At 46.9% G+C, this 15,623-nt stretch overlaps 1 protein-coding gene and 1 long non-coding RNA gene across 2 annotated transcripts in view; one reads left to right on the top strand and one right to left on the bottom strand.

The window, feature by feature from the left end:
• The window catches only part of Ube2r2 (ubiquitin conjugating enzyme E2 R2), a 72,767-nt gene extending 64,764 nt beyond the window's left edge, over positions 1-8,003 (bottom strand). Inside the window, exon 1 of the mRNA XM_038347352.2 lies at positions 7,583-8,003. Coding sequence (XP_038203280.1) covers positions 7,583-7,759 — 177 coding nt within the window. The 5' untranslated portion in view covers positions 7,760-8,003. The remainder of the gene's footprint in view (positions 1-7,582) is intronic.
• On the top strand, positions 7,229-10,106 carry LOC119826224. The gene is made up of 2 exons (XR_005287378.1): positions 7,229-7,488; positions 8,965-10,106. It is a non-coding gene; the product is annotated as an uncharacterized LOC119826224 (long non-coding RNA).
• The last annotated feature ends 5,517 nt before the right edge of the window (positions 10,107-15,623 follow it).

Raw genomic sequence — 15,623 nt, 5'->3', positions numbered from 1 at the left:
GCTGGAAAGCACCCTCGTCTATGTAACCCAGGCCGGCCTTAAACTCAGATCTGCCTCCCGAGTACTGGAATCAAAGGGATGTACCACTAGCACCCAGCTTGGAAAGAGGTCCTTTTTTGTTTTTGTTTTTTGAGACAGGATTTCTCTGTAGCTTTGGAGCCTCTCCTGGCTCTTGTAGACCAGGCTGCCACGCTGGCCTCCAACTCACAGAGATCCACCTGCCTCTGCCTTCCGAGTGCTGGGATTCCACTGCCCGGCCCAAGAGTTCTTTTTTTTTATTTTTTTATTTTTTATTTTTTTGAGACAGTGTTTCTTTGTATAACAATCCTGGCTGTTGTAGAACTCTTTATAGACCAGACTGGCCTTGAACTCAGAGATCTGCCTGCCCCTACTGACTGGCAGACAGGGTTCTTAAAAGAACAACAAACAAACCTTTAGTGGGATAGAAAAAGAGCTCCCTGCAATAGCAAGGGAGAAGGCTAAAAGATTAGGTTGCCCTAGAAAGTGTTTTCAAAGCTAGAAATAACAGATTCCGTTAAAATAGAATATTGTAGTCTTCATATAACCTCCTTTCCAGTTTACCACTTACTATGTTTATTAAGTGATCTCTTTACCTTATGCCACATTAACCAAGGGTAACTTCAGCTGGAACTGTAACTTGGTGGTAGATTACTTTGCCTAATATACATAGGTCATCAGTTTTGGCAGCAAGCACTCTTAACCAGCAATCTTGTCAGTCCCTGTGCCAACTTGTCATTGTAGCTGTAGAGGAACACACTAAAACCTTGTTTTAAGACAAAAGCACTGAAATTTTAAAAAACAAAAACAATGATTATAGCCAGATGGTGGTGGTGGCAGCACATACCTTTAATTCCAGCACTCAGGAGGTAGAGTCAGACAGATCTCTGTGAGTTCGAGGCCAGCCTGGTCTACAGCATGAGTTCCAAGACAGGCTCCAAAACTACAGAGGAAAGCCTGTCTCAAAAAAAACAACAAAACAAAAAAAGTGATAAAAAATTGACCTTTTTCCAAGGAAGAACTAATAAGATAACTTAAGGAGAAAAACAGCAGAAAATGCCACTGAACAAATTTCTCATAAAGACTGAAAGAAAAAACCTGTTAAGAGTTTTCAAACTGGGCTGGAGAGATGGCTCAGCAGTTAAGAGCACTGACTGCTCTTCCAGAGGTCCTGAGTTCAATTCCCAGCAACCACATGGTGGCTTACAACCATCTGTAATGAGATCTGGTGCCTTCTTCTGGCCTCAGGTAGGATACTGTATAAATAAATAAATCTTAAAAAGAAAACAACAACAACAAAAAAAAAAAAAAAAAAAGGTTTTCAAACTTTGCCAAAGAGCTGGCTCAACAGGTTTTAAAAAAAACATCTGCTGCCAACTCTGATGACCTGAGTTCCATCTCTGGTACCCACATTGCAAAAGCAGAGAACTAACTCCTGCAATGATCATGTGAGCATATACATACACTTAAATACAAGATGCAGGGCTAGAAGAGATGGCTTGCCGGGTAAGAGTTATTCTTGTTATTCTTGCAGAAGACCCAGGTTTGAGTTCAAGCTCCCACATGGTGGCTCCCACATGGTGGAGGACATCTTCAGATCTTTTCAGGCATCAGGTACACATGTGGTGCAGACACACATGCAAGCAAAGCACTTGTATTTAAAAAAAAAAAAAAGCTGACAGGTGGTAGTGATACACTTCTTTAGCAGCACTAGGGAGGCAGAGGCGGAGGCAGAGGCAGGTGGATCTTTGTGATTCCAAGGCCAGCCGGGGCTGAAGAGAGAAACCCTGTGTCAAAACAAAAACAGGCCCAACATGGATGAGATGGCTCAGCTTTTTAAGACCCAAGAGGAACCAGATTCAGTTCCTAGCACTCATTCAGAAGTTCACAACTACCCGTGACTGTAGTTCCAGAAGATCCAATATCCTCGTCTGGACACCTCAGACCCCAGGCCACATTAGGCACAAACACACACACATACAAGCACTCACATATACATGTGAAATAAAAATAAAATTATTCTGTTTTTTTTTAAGATTTATTATGTATACAACATTCTGCCTCCATGTATGCCCGCACGCCAGAGGAGGGCACTAGATCTCATTACAGATGGTTGTGAGCCACCATGTGGTTGCTGGGAATTGAACTCAGGACCTCTGGAAGAGCAGCCAGTGCTCTTAACCTCTGAGCCATCTCTCCAGCCCCTTATTCTGGTTTTTTGAGTTCAGATTTTTCTATATAGAGCTCTGGATGTCCTGGAACTCACTATGTCAACTAAGCTGGTTTCAAAGTCACCTGTCTCTGCCTCCAGAGTGCTGGAATTAAAATGAATATATAAATATGTATCTTAAATACTCAGGAAGCAGAGGCAGGAAAAACTCTGAGTTCCAGGCCAGTCTGTGCCTACAGATCAAGTTCCAGGACAGCCAAGGCTACACAGAAAATCTTTCTTGAAAACAAAGGAAACAAATGCTGTGTGTGTGTGTGTGTGTGTGTGTGTGTGTGTGTGTATAATGCAATAAAAAGAATTTTAGGAGCTGGAGTTGGCTCAGCCAATAAAGACCACTAGCCGCTCTTCCATAGGACCAGGGTTCAAGTTCATAACCATCTGTAACACCAGTTCCTGGGGATCTGGTGGCCTCTTCAGTCTTCCATGAATACCGGGTATGCACAGGGTGCACAGACATACATGTAAGCAAAACACCCAGAGACATAAAAATAAAAAATACATTTTAAAGAATTTCTGAGGGCTAGATGTGGCAGCACACACCTTAAATCTTGGCATTTAGCAGGTGTATCTCTGTAAGTTCAAGGCCAGCCTAGTTTACATATTGAGTTGCAGGACACTGGGGACTTTGTAGAAATCCTGTTTCAATAACCCCACCTCAAAGTAAAGAATTTCTGAGAGTGAGAATGATGGCTCAGTAGTTAATAGCATTTGCTTTTTTTCCAAAAGGACCCAAGATCAGTGTCTAGCAACCGTATTAGTAGGCTCATAACCCTCTGCAACTCTAATTCTAGGGGATCTGATGTCCTTTTCTGGCTTCTGAAAGCACCCATCTGGGGCAAACACAGACACAGACACACTCTCCTCTCTTACACACACACACACACACACACACACACACACACACACACACAGTATTTTAAAAAAAATTTCATTTGAACGTTGAGGATGTAACAACTGGCACAGTTCTTGCCCGACACACATCATACCCTAGGTTCAATCTCCAGCATGGCATAAACCTGGCATGGTGACAAAAGCCTGTAATGCCAACACTTGGGGGGTGGGAGTCAAGAAGATCAGAAGTTTAAGGTCATCCCTGGCTACATAGAAAGTTCAAGCCAAGTCAACCCAGGTTATATGAGGCATGTCTTTACAAAAAAAAAAAAAAAAAGCCGGGTGGTGGTGGTGCACGCCTTTAATCCCAGCACTTGGGAGGCAGAGATAGGCAGATCTCTCTGAGTTTAAGGCCAGTCTGGTCTACAGAACAAGTCCCAGGACATCTAGGGCTGTTATACAGAGAAACCCTGTCTCGAAAAACGAAAAGTGTTCATACTTTACTAGAACAGGGTAGCACAGACATTTCAGAGGCTGAGAACAGGGGTGGTGAGGTGAGCTGGAAGTCAGCACAAGTTGCAAATCTCCTGGCCATCATGAGCTACATAACCAGGATCTAATCCTGATCACAGGCTGCCACTGACACAGCAAATATGAAACATGGGAGTAAGGGGTTTTGGATTGGGGTGGAGAATGGGTGTCATTTTTCTAAAAACTACAGATAAAAATGCTGAGTGCATAGCTTCAGTGGTAGACTTTGAGTAGCCCTGGGTTCAATCCCCAGCATCAAAAAATTAGTACGGGGTCGGGAGATGGTGGAGCACACCTTTAATCCCAGCACTAGGGAGGCAGAGATAGGCAGATCTCTGTTGAGTTTGAGACCAGCCTGGTCTACAAGAGCTAGTTCCAGGACAGGCTCCAAAGCTACACAGAGAAACCCTGTCTCAAAAAACAAAAACAAAGCCGGGCGGTGGTGGCGCAGGCCTTTAATCCCAGCACTCGGGAGGCAGAGGCAGGCGGATCTCTGTGAGTTCGAGGCCAGCCTGGTCTACTAGAGCTAGTTCCAGGACAGGCTCTAGAAACTACAGGGAAACCCTGTCTCGAAAAACCAAAAAAAAAAAAAAAAAAAAAATTAGTATAAGATGGATCAGCAGGTAAAGTTCTTCCCATACAAGCCTGTAAATTTGAGTTTAATCACCAGAACCCACACATAGGTGGAAGGGGAAAACTATACTCTAAAGCTGTCCTCTGGCCTTCACAAACAAGGTGTGGTTTCCGCTCACCCATATTCACACACAAACACAATTTTTTAAAAATTAGGACAGAAAAAAGAAACAACACACATATCCTAATATTTAAACTGGTCATAGCGGCGCACGCCTTCAATTCCAACACTCATAGGCAGGCAGATCACTAAATCTGAGGTCAGATTGGTCTACAGAGTTCCAGTATAGCCAAGACACACAAAGAAACCCTGTTTCGAAACCCCACACCCCCAACAAAGATGTAAACAGGGGCTGAAGGGTTGGATCAATAGCTAAGAGCACAGGCTGCTCTTGGAGGACTCAGGTTCAACTCCAAGCACCCACAAGGTGGCTGACAACCTCCTATAACTACAGTTTCAGATGATCCAATGCCCTCTTTTGAACTCTAAAACCACAAAGCAAGCACACACATACTACACATACATATAAGAGAAGCCTTTGCGGGGCGGTGGTGGCACACACCTTTAATCCCAGCATTCAGAGGCAAAGACAGGTGGATATCTGTGAGTTCAAGACCAGCCTTGTCTACAGAGCGAGTTCCAAGACAGACTTGTCTCAACAAATCGAGAGAGAGAGAGAGAGAGAGAGAGAGAGAGAGAGAGAGAGAGAGAGAGAGAGAGAGAGAGAGAGAGATCTTAAAAGGGTGGACATGAACCGGCCTTGGTGGTACACAGCTTTAATCCCAGAACTCTGGAAGAAAGAGGCAGGTGGATCTCTGAGTTTGAAGCCAATCTGGTCTACAGAGCTAGGTCCAAAACAGTCAGGACTACACAGGGAGACCCTGTCTCAAAAAAAAAAAAAAAAAAACCAAAAAAAAAAAAAAAAAAAGAACGAAAAAACAACATTAAATAGGATATAGGACATAAAGCCTTTTTCTCTCTTTTCACCTCTTGCTATGCAGTCCTGGTTGACCTAGACCTTACTATCCTTACTATGGAGACTAGACTGGCCTCTAACTTGCTTGCATAACTCTTGCCTTTGTTTCCTGACTGCTAGGATTTCAGGGACTTGTCTGGGTTTGAGCAGTACTGGAGATGGAACCCAGGGCTTAACCATGCTAAACAAGTCCTCTACCACTGAGGTACACCCCAGTCCCCAAAGCCAAACTTTTTAGCAGAACTGAAGCTATTTATTTTCGTGTGTGTGTGTGTGTGTGTGTGTTGCTCAAGTTTAAAATCAGGGCTTCATGCATGATAAGCAAGTACTCTACCACTAAGCTACACACTAAGTCCAAAGCCTTTATTCTAAATAAGTATATGCTACAGGAAGTATTTCTATATTATCAATTTCAAATCAAAAGTGTCACACTCTGTTCCCTATTAGTAAGCAGAAGTATTACTTTCATAGTTTGATTTTTTTAATTAACAAATTCCAATATAGGGAAATTAACTATTAGTTGTTCAGTAATAATAGTTTTTGGAAATTAAATTGTATCCTTAAGGCATGCATGGTGGTGCAGGCCTTTGATCCCAGTACTCAGGAAGCAGAAGGTGGATCTCTGTGAGTTCAAGGCCAGCCTGGTCTACAGAGAGTTCCAGGACAGCCAAGGCTACACAGAGAAACCAATCCCCATCTCAACCAAAAGAACAAAAAGCAAACAAACAAACTGTATCCTTTAAAACTAGCCAGCAGTTTCTAAGAAAGTTGGCATATGAACTCCACTGTGTGCAACACTTCCAGTATCTACAAATAATGTTTACATCTGACAGCACATACAACATACCTCAACAAGGACACAATACTCTTTCCAATCTGTCACTAGTAACTTGAACCTTCACTTAGCACTTTTAAGCACCTGCATCTAAAAAGTAGTGTACACCGACCACAAAAGATGAAGCAAACAGTTGGTAAGGATACTACTCTTACATAATATTCTAAGAACGTCCTTTTACTGAGTATTCAGCAACTATCACATGCATGAATGTTAAGCATTCCCTCCCTATCAATCCTATTTTCCACAAAGTTGACCCAGTTTGAAGCCTGAAATTGAGGCTTCTGGACGGTAGAAAAATAAGAGTTAAGTAATTGGGTAGTCCTAAAAATACACATCACAACTACATGACTAAGATATTCGTTTAAAACTTGTGCCAAGATAACCCCTCCCTTCAAAACAACCGAAAATTGACTCATTGGCCTATTTTACTTAATTCTGGAAATTTTTAAAAAATGGATTCTTAAGCACTTATTTTCTCTCTCTACCCCCCCCACTCCATCTTCACTCTGGGATTCCACCCTCCAAAAACACGCTTTAGTCAAATCAAGTAAAAAAAAAAAAAAAAAAACCTCCGTGAACTCAGAAATAATTCATGGAAAACAATAGTAACAGTGTCTATATAGAGGCTGCCTAAGGAGCCACTCCACCATGAGAAACCCTCTCACCCCAGATGCTTCTCATTTGTGGGACGACCCCATTTGCAGAAGCTAACCACCTAAGCAAAAGCTTTCAATTTTCTCTCCCTAAAGTGGGAAGCTATCAATCTCTCTGCCTAACACGTTCCACCCTTTGTGAATGTTTGTACACGGGGGGGGGGGGGGGGCACGCTAGTAAACTTGGTAGAAAAGGACAAAGGGCATTCTGAAAGCAGGGGAGACTCAAGTAAATGGAGAATGAGGGCAGAAAGAGGGTTAAATTAAAGTCCCCTCAAGCAGCCGAACAAGGCAACGCCAGCACACCACCCTCCCTTTTTTGGCCACCCCCAGGGGGTCCTCTTCCTTATTACCGCCTACTGAAATCAAAAGTTGGACTACCCGTACCCAGACCGACAAATCCTCCAAATGTCAGGGCACTAGCGACATCGGGAATGACAGGCTAATGTTCCTCCCCCACACTCCCCCCCCCCCCAAAAAAGAGAAAAGTCCAATCCAATAAGTGCAGGTCATCCTGCCCTCTGGGGCAGTTCCAGCCTGCGCAGAGAAGGCTCGGATGGGTCGAGAAAGAGAAGACAGACCATCTCTATTTCCACACACCCTCAGCTGGAGAAACAAAACAAAGGCAGCCCTCCTTCCCGGTAGCCACTACCCCAGCCACAGAGGCTTTCCTATTTCCCGGTGCAGTCTGGCCTCCCGCCCCCGCCCCATGACAAAGAAAAGGCACTTGGTGAGCAAGGCCTTCCTGCCTCCACGATTGGGGGAGGGGGCTGCGAGGTGAGGAGCCCCCTCGACTCCCCCGCGCTCACGCTCCCGGCCCGCGGCGGAGAGCAGAGGGCCCGGAAGCCGGTCCGGGAAGGGGTGGGGGTACCTTGAAGTAGCCGCCTTCGTAGAGGGTGTTAGGGGGTCCGAAGATGGCCACCTCCCAGTTGTAGAGGTCGGACTCATCCACCAGGGTGATCCGGAAGCCCTCCACTGGTTCCTCCTGCAAGGATTTCAGCTCAAGCATCAAGGCTTTTTGCGAGCTGGTCATCTGCTGCTGGGCCATCGCGGCGGCGGCCGTGCGGGGCCGCGGCCCCAGTCCTCGCGCACCGGCCGGGCCGGACCAGGCCCCTCCCCTCCGCTCGCCCTCGGGCCGGGCCGGGCCCCTGTCTTCACACGCCTGGTGGGGCCGGATCAGGCCCCAGACGGCCCGCGGGCCCGCCCGGGGTCCTCCTCACTCTCGACGCGGGCCGGCCCGGGCCCTCCTCACACTCGGGCCGGGTGGGGGCGGGCCTGAAGGAGTTGGGGAATCCGCTCCCGGCCCCGGGCCTCCCCCCCCCGGAGGGGGCCTCTACTTGGCGGGCGGGGGGGGGGAGTGGAGGTGGAAGCGAAAGAAGGCGGCGGAGGGCAGGCGGTGGTGAAGACAGGGGGGCCGGGCTGGGCCGGGAGCGCCGTGCTCGCTCGCCCTCTCGTTCTCCGCGGGGGCCGGAGAGGCGCACGAGGGAGGGCGCGCCGTGCGCTAGGGTCTCGGGGACGGTGGCGGCGGCGGCGGCGGCTGCGCGGGGGGAGGGGCGGAGGAGAAGAGCGAGAGCGCCTCGCGCCGCGGGAGCGACAGAGCAGAGAAGGAGGGAGGGAGGGAGGCAGGGAGGGACGGAGAGGAGGAGGGGCGCGCGCCGGGAGGGGGGCGGCTCGCGGCGGCAGCTGCCCGGTGCGCGTGCGCGCGCCCCTCCTCCCTCCCCCCCGCCCGCCCTCTTCTCTCGGCTCCACTCGGCTCCTGCTCCCGTCTGCCCGCCTCTTCCTCGCCGGGCCCCACGGTGGCGGCGCTTTGTGACGCCCGCGCGTGTCCCCCACCCTTTAAGGGCCAAGCGGCGGTGGGGATCAAGGGCGGGCCGCCGAGGATCGCTTTGGGCCCTAAGTGACAGTTGTGCGGCTGGACGCCGCGGTTCCAGAGGCGTGCCCCGGAAGGAACCTAAGGCTCTCAGAGCTCTCGCCCTGTGTGTCCCTTGGCCTCCGCAGTCTTCCTGGGTGGAACCCTGGTCCCCTGCGGGCTCCTCTCGGCGACACCCAGTCTGTGGTCCCCACACTTAGGAGATGCTAGCAAAAGCTCTGTCTCCCGCTGATCGAGCCCCTAGGCAAGTCGCCCACCTTGGGGAAAGCAGTCTCCCAAAGGAGAACTAGAGAAAAACAGCTAGCTCCTGCTTCCTTTTTCCGAGAGAAGGTTGTGTGAAAAGAGTAGAAAACTTAGAAAACTAATACTGAACCTGATTCCAGGTCCCTCTCCGTGAGATTTGGGGAAGAGCGCTGCCTATACTTTAGAGTACCTGGTTGCAAAATATTGAGGTTGGCCTGGTTTGAGCTTGGAAAGGAAGACGGGGACAAAAGCCGAAGAGTCAGTGCGAGGCCAACCTGTGTACTTCCTTGCCAGTCAGCGCTACAGAGTGAGACCGCCTCTAAAGACAAAAGGCTGCGGTTGAACTTTTACTTCGTACGGATCCTTTCTGCTTGTTCTACCTGGATATGTCATGACTGAAGAGAGATAGGGAGACATGGTCTTCAGTCCCTGGGTTAGGATACTCCAGGATTGTTCGCTAAGGAAACCAGGAGACTGTTGGGCACAGGGGCTCACGCTTTTGATTTCAGTACTTGATAGGCAGAGGCAGGCTGATTGAATTCAAGGCCAACCTAGTCTACCTAACTAGTTCCAGGACAGCCAGAGCTACAAAGCAAACTGTCAGAGCTGTCTCAAAAAAACAAGCAAACAAACAAAAATAGAAACCAGAATACTGAAATAAATTCCAAACATACCATTTTGGGTACAGAAAGCTCCATTAACCCCTTGTTTGATCAGCTTCTGTAAAAGAGGACTGATTACACTTAAAAGAATTTGTAATGGTTAAATTGAATCTACAGGTAATAAGACTTTATTTTACAAAAGTTTCAGATTTATAGAAACAGTTCTCATGTACTTAGCACCCAGTACCCCTATTGTAACATCTTCCATAGTATAGGGCAGTTATTGTGACTATAAAACAATACTTACAGCTTAGCATGATGCTACATGTTTGTGACCCCCAAGATTCTGAGGCTGAAGCAGAAAGATCACTTCAAATTCTAGGCCTGCCTGACCTTCAGAAGAACCTGTCTTAAAACCAAGTGGTTCTGCTGCTCCCTGTAATCCCCAGCCCTCTGGGTACAGAGACAAGAGAATCAATTCTGGGCTACAAGACCCCACTCAAGCACAAGGAGCCTGAGAGAAGCCTCAGCAGATACAGGAACTGCTGTTAAGTCTGATGACAGAGGAGTCTAGGATCCACATGGTGGAAGTGAAGAACTGACTCCCACAAGCTGTCCTCTGACCTACACTCAGTGCTTGCAGTGGCACACAATAAATAAAGATGTAAAAATCGTTTAAATAGTTTAGATGTGTGTGTGTGCTTGCCTGCATGTATGTACCACATTCAAGCCTGGGGGCTGGAGAGAGATCAGTGGTGAAGAGTGTGTACTTCTCTTCCGGAGGACCTGATATCAATTCCCAGCACCCACATCAGACAGCTCACAATCACATACAATCCATCTCCAGTGACTGTTTCTGGCCTCTGTGGTCACCACACTCACATGTACTTCTCAACACAAAAATACACACACATAATTTTTTAATATAAAAAAAGGAGGGGACTGGAGAAATGGTTCAGCAGTTAAGAGAACTTGATGTTCTTGCAAAGGGCCTGGATTCGGTCCCCAGCACCCACGTGGTGACTCAAAACCACTTGTAACTCCATTTACAGGGGAGCCAACACCCTTTTCTCACCTCCATGGGCACTATATTCACCACTATATTCACATGGTGTACAGATATTCATGAAGGCACAACACCCACGCACACACCTCCAATCCCAGCACCTGGGAAGCAGAGGCTGATCAATCTGAGTTTGAGGCCAGCCTAGTCTACAGAGTTCTAGGACAGCAAGGGCTACACAGAGAAATTCTGTCAAAAAAAAAAAAAACAAGAAAAATAATTCCCTCGGAAGGCAGAGGCAGGCAGATCTCTGTGAGTTTGAGGCCAGCCTGGTCTACAAGAGCTAGCTCCAGGCCAGGCTCTAAAGCTACAGTGAAACCCTGTCTCGAAAAACCAAAATAATAATAATAATAGCCGGGTGGTGGTGGTGGTGCATGCCTTTAATCCCAGCATTTGGGAGGCAGAGGCAGGTGGATCTTTGTGAGTTTGAGGCCAGCCTGGTCTACAAGAGTTAGTTCCAGGCCAGGCTCTAAAACTACAGAGAAACCCTGTCTCGAAAAAACAAATAAATAATGATAATAATAATAATAATTCCATATACATATTAAGAAAACATTTTTCCTTTTTTTTTCTTTTTTGGTATTTTTGAGATAGGGAACTATGTAGCTCTGACTGTCCTAGAACTCACTATGTAGACCGGATTGGTCTCAAACTCAACAAGATCCACCTGCCTCTGCCACCCAGGTGCTGGGACTAAAGTTCTGTGCCCCACACTTGGCAACTTTTGAGAGGCTTTTTAAACCCCAGCATTTCCAGTTCTGCCACCCTCTTTCTCTTTAAACAATGGCCAGATGAGACATCAGCTTACAGATCTTCATGGAGGCCTGAAGGAGTAAGACCCTCACCCTAGAGGATGAGCCCAGGGACACCATTCTCAGGGCCAAAATCCAAGACAAGGAAGGCATCCAGCACAACCGGCAGGGCTGCTGTGCACTAGGAAGCGGCTGGAGGATGACCGCATCTTGTCAGACTACACTGTCCAGAAAGAGTGCCCCCTGCACCTGTCCCTTTGCCAGCTCATCCAGAAGTGCACCTGGGACAAGATGAGCTGTCACAAAGGCACCCAGGGGCAGGGCAGTCCACCCCCACAGGACGTGCACCCACAACAACCTGCACCCAAACGGAAGGTCAAATCAAGTGTGACCCATGACCCCAGAACCTAGCAACGTTCCAAGGTCCCCCTCCATCATCCGGAAATAGATATATGCCGATACTGATGCAAGACTATTAATGGAAGCTCGGGTTTTATTCACATTTTCTTTGCTTTTACCTAGTGTTATTTTCCCTTTTTTTGGGGGGGAGGAGACGGTTTCTCTGGGTAGCCCTGGGTGTCCCTGAAGCTCCCTAGATCTGGATGTCCTAGAATTGCAGACCAGGCTGACCTCAAACTCAGAGACCAGTGTCATTTTTCCTTTTCTATTTCTGCATTCCACCCAGTCTTTTTTCTTTCTTTTTTTTTTTTTTCCTCTTTTTTTGGCTTTTCGAGTCAGGGTTTTTCTTTAGCTATGGAGCCAGTCCTGGAACTTATTTTGTAGACCAGGTTGGCCTTGAACTCACAGAAATCCACCTATCCCATCCAGTCTTTTTTTTTTTCCTACAGGACATTTTCTTGACTATCCCATCCAGTCTTAACGAGTGCAGTTTCTTAGACTTTTTTTCCTTTTGACAACTTTGACACTTCTAAAGAATATTGGGGTGGAGGGTAGGGCCGGACAGATGGCTCAGAGGTAAAGAGCACTGGCTGCTCTTCCAGAAGTCCCTGGTTCAATTCCCAGCACTCAACACAGCAACTCAAAATTGTCTGCAACTTCAGTTTCAGGGGACCAAACACCCTCATACAGACATACATGCAAGCAAAACACCAACGGACATAAAAATAAATAAATAAACAAACAAACAAACAAACAAATAAATAAAAAGGAATTGTCAAAAAATTTTAAAGCATATTGGTTTTTGCTTTTTACATTTCAATCATGTGATGGGCATGAGTGAATTACCTGTACATATGTCTGTGTAACATGTGCATTCCTGGTGCCTTCAGAGGTCATAAGAGGGTCAGCTCTCCTGGGACTGCAGCTGTGAGCTGCCATGTGGGTGCAGACGCTTGAACCTAGGGCCTCTCAAAGATCAACCAGTCATCCATCTCTCCAGTCCTGCTTTTATTTTTTTTTTTTTGTTTGTTTGTTTTTCGAGACAAGGTTTCCCTGTAGTTTCTAGAGCCTGTCCTGGAACTAGCTCTTGTAGACCAGGCTGGCCTCGAACTCACAGAGATCCGCCTGCCTCTGCCTCCCGAGTGCTGGGATTAAAGGCGTGCGCCACCACCGCCCGGCCTGCTTTTATTTTTAATTACTTATGGTGGTGCTGAGGACTGAAACCAAGGCCTCTTTCCTGGCTAGTTTTATGTCTGTTTGACACAAGCTGGAGTCATCTGAGAGTAGGGAACCTCAACTGAGAAAATGCCTTCATTTCAGATTCAGCTGGCCAGGCGGTGGTGGCACATGTCTTCAATCCCAGCACTTGGGAGACAGAGGCAGGCAGATGTCTGTGAGTTCGAGGTCAATCTGGTCTACAGAGCAAGTTCCAGGACAGCCAGAGCTACACACAGAGAAACCCTGTCTCAAAAAAGAAATCCAGCTGAAGGACATTATTTTCTTTATTTGTGATTCATGGAGAAGGGCCCAGGCCTTGGTGGGTGATGCCATCCCTGGGCTGGTGGTCCTAAATTCTGTAAGCTGAGCAAGCCATGCTGAACAAACCAGTAAGTAGCATTCCTCAGCTCCTGCCTCCAGGTTCCCATCCTGTGTGAGTTTCTGCCCTCACTGCTTTTGGTGAAGAACTATTACATGGAACTGTGAGTGAAATAAACCCTTTCCTCCCTAAGTTGCTTTGGTCATGGCATTTGATTGCAGCAACAGTAACCCTGACTCAGACCGCCTCCGAGGTAAGGAAACACTCTACATCTGAGATACAACCCTCGGCTACTTGCTTCTTCTTTTTTATTTTTATTTTCAATCAGGATTCCCTCTTTTTATTTATTTATTATTCTACATTGTGGGGTGGGGAGTGTCCTGCATGGCGGTCAGAGGACAATTTTCTGGAGTTGATTCTCTCCCTTCACCATGTGAGTCCTAGGGATCAAACTCAGTCCTCAGGCTTGGCACTAAGAGCCTGTACCCACTGGGCTATCTCTTGCTGACCCTCTGTTTTACTTTTTGGGTTACAGATTTCACTATGTAACCCAGGCTGACTTCAACTGGCAGTCTCTGCCTCAGCCTCCAGAACAGTTGATAATAGGGGAAGGCCACCACACTTATCTAGATCAAGTATTTAGTAGACAATCCCTCAAAACTGGGATTTGCGATGTCTTTCTCATAAGTTAGACTTTTTTTTTCCTAAAGGGAACGATCACAGAGGTAAAATACCATCTGCATCACATCATACCAAGGGCATGTAATAGAACAACATGATTAGCCTTGTTGATGTTGACCTTGGTCAGCTGGCTAAGGTAGTGTGTCAAGTCTCTCCACTGTAAAGTCACTCTGCTTCCCCACCCCTTCATTACTGTGTTGTCTGGAAGGAAGTCACTGTACAAAAATCCAGTTGATGAGCAACTTGTTTATTTACAGACAGGGTATCTTCTTGCTGTATAGCCCAAGCTGACTTATAACTCAGTATGTAGCCCAAGCTGGCCTAAGACTTGTGAGCCTCCTGTCTCCCTGCCTAATTCTGGGACTACAGATATGTGTCACCACCAAGCACAACTCCCCTCCCCCCCATAGCTGAGACCTCGGTACTTTAAAGCATCATTTTCATCCCTGGGTCATCTTTAGCTGTATAGTTAAATGCAGACTGAAGTTTCTGTCCCACCCGGTCCCACAGCCATTCAGTCCCCAGCGAGGGCAACATAAGACCCTGTCTCAAACCATTTTTAAAAGGAATAGTTGATGGGCTCTCAAGCCTGTCTAGGTCATGAGACCAAGTTCTACCACTAGAATTAGAACTCCCTCAAGGAAGAATATCCTAATTAAAGCATCCTCTCCTCTCCAAATGATGACATATGCCTAGCTCTAGCTTCCTTTCCTCCACTATTCAATTTAAGGACAAGAAGATTGCTGACCTAGAAACCCGGGAGATGATGTTGACACCTTTAATAGCACAGCTGTGAGTAGACAAATAGGCAGAAAGATCTTCTTCAAAGCATTTCACCCACATACAGTCACCATGGCCCCACCCTGACCTATAGGATTATAGATCTTTAGCCTAACCCATTGAAACACGCACCTGCATTCCTGGGCTCAAGTCAACTCACACACTCATACACTCATATCTACTCTGGGCATGGTCCTACGGTAGACTGGCATCTTCTTGTCTTAATGGGTTTTATTCTCAACTCTCCACTGTCAGTCTAGAAGCGCAATCCCACCAAGACATTCTTTAGTAAACTGCAGCTTCTTAACTCATCTCTGTATCTCAGGGAAGGCACCATGTCTGATACAAAGCAGATACTTGGCATTTGGAATTTATGTTGCTTATTATTATTATGTTTATTTTGTGTGGGGGGAGACCACATGCAACATCGAGGTGGGATATGGAGGTCAGAGAACAACTTGCAGGAATAGGCTCTCTCTTTTCACGGTGTGAAGCTCATGGTATAGAACCTCAGTCACCAGGCTTGGCAGCAAGTGCCTTTACCCTCTGAGCCATTTTGCCATCCCCTGTTTGTCTGTTTGCTTTTTGAGGAAGGATCTTCTCTTGTAGCTCAGGAGGTCACTTAAGTATTTGTTTTGAAAGGCAACAAGACTTGGTGGCATAGTCTGTAATTTCAGCACTGAATGGCAAGGCTAAAGCAGGAAGTCCAGCATTTAAGTGGTTAAGGCAGGAGGATTACCTTGAGTTGGAACTATTTAGTGAGTACCAGGTCAACCAGGGCTGCACAACAAGATTCTGACTCAACACACACACGCGCGCGCACACACACGCGCGCACACACACACAGGGTGGGGGAGTCAGAGCCAAGAAGATAGTCAGTATCACAGAATAACACATTGAACCCCACCTTCCACCTCCATGGCTACGCTGTCTCTGGCACATAGCAGGTATTCCGGACAACAAAATACATAATCATATTTTTCTA

Source organism: Arvicola amphibius, chromosome 11, assembly GCF_903992535.2.
Source record: "Arvicola amphibius chromosome 11, mArvAmp1.2, whole genome shotgun sequence".
NCBI classification, from domain to species: Eukaryota; Metazoa; Chordata; class Mammalia; order Rodentia; family Cricetidae; genus Arvicola; species Arvicola amphibius.
The sequence above is the reverse complement of the archived record's forward strand: the minus strand, read 5'-3'. Positions and strand labels throughout refer to the sequence as shown.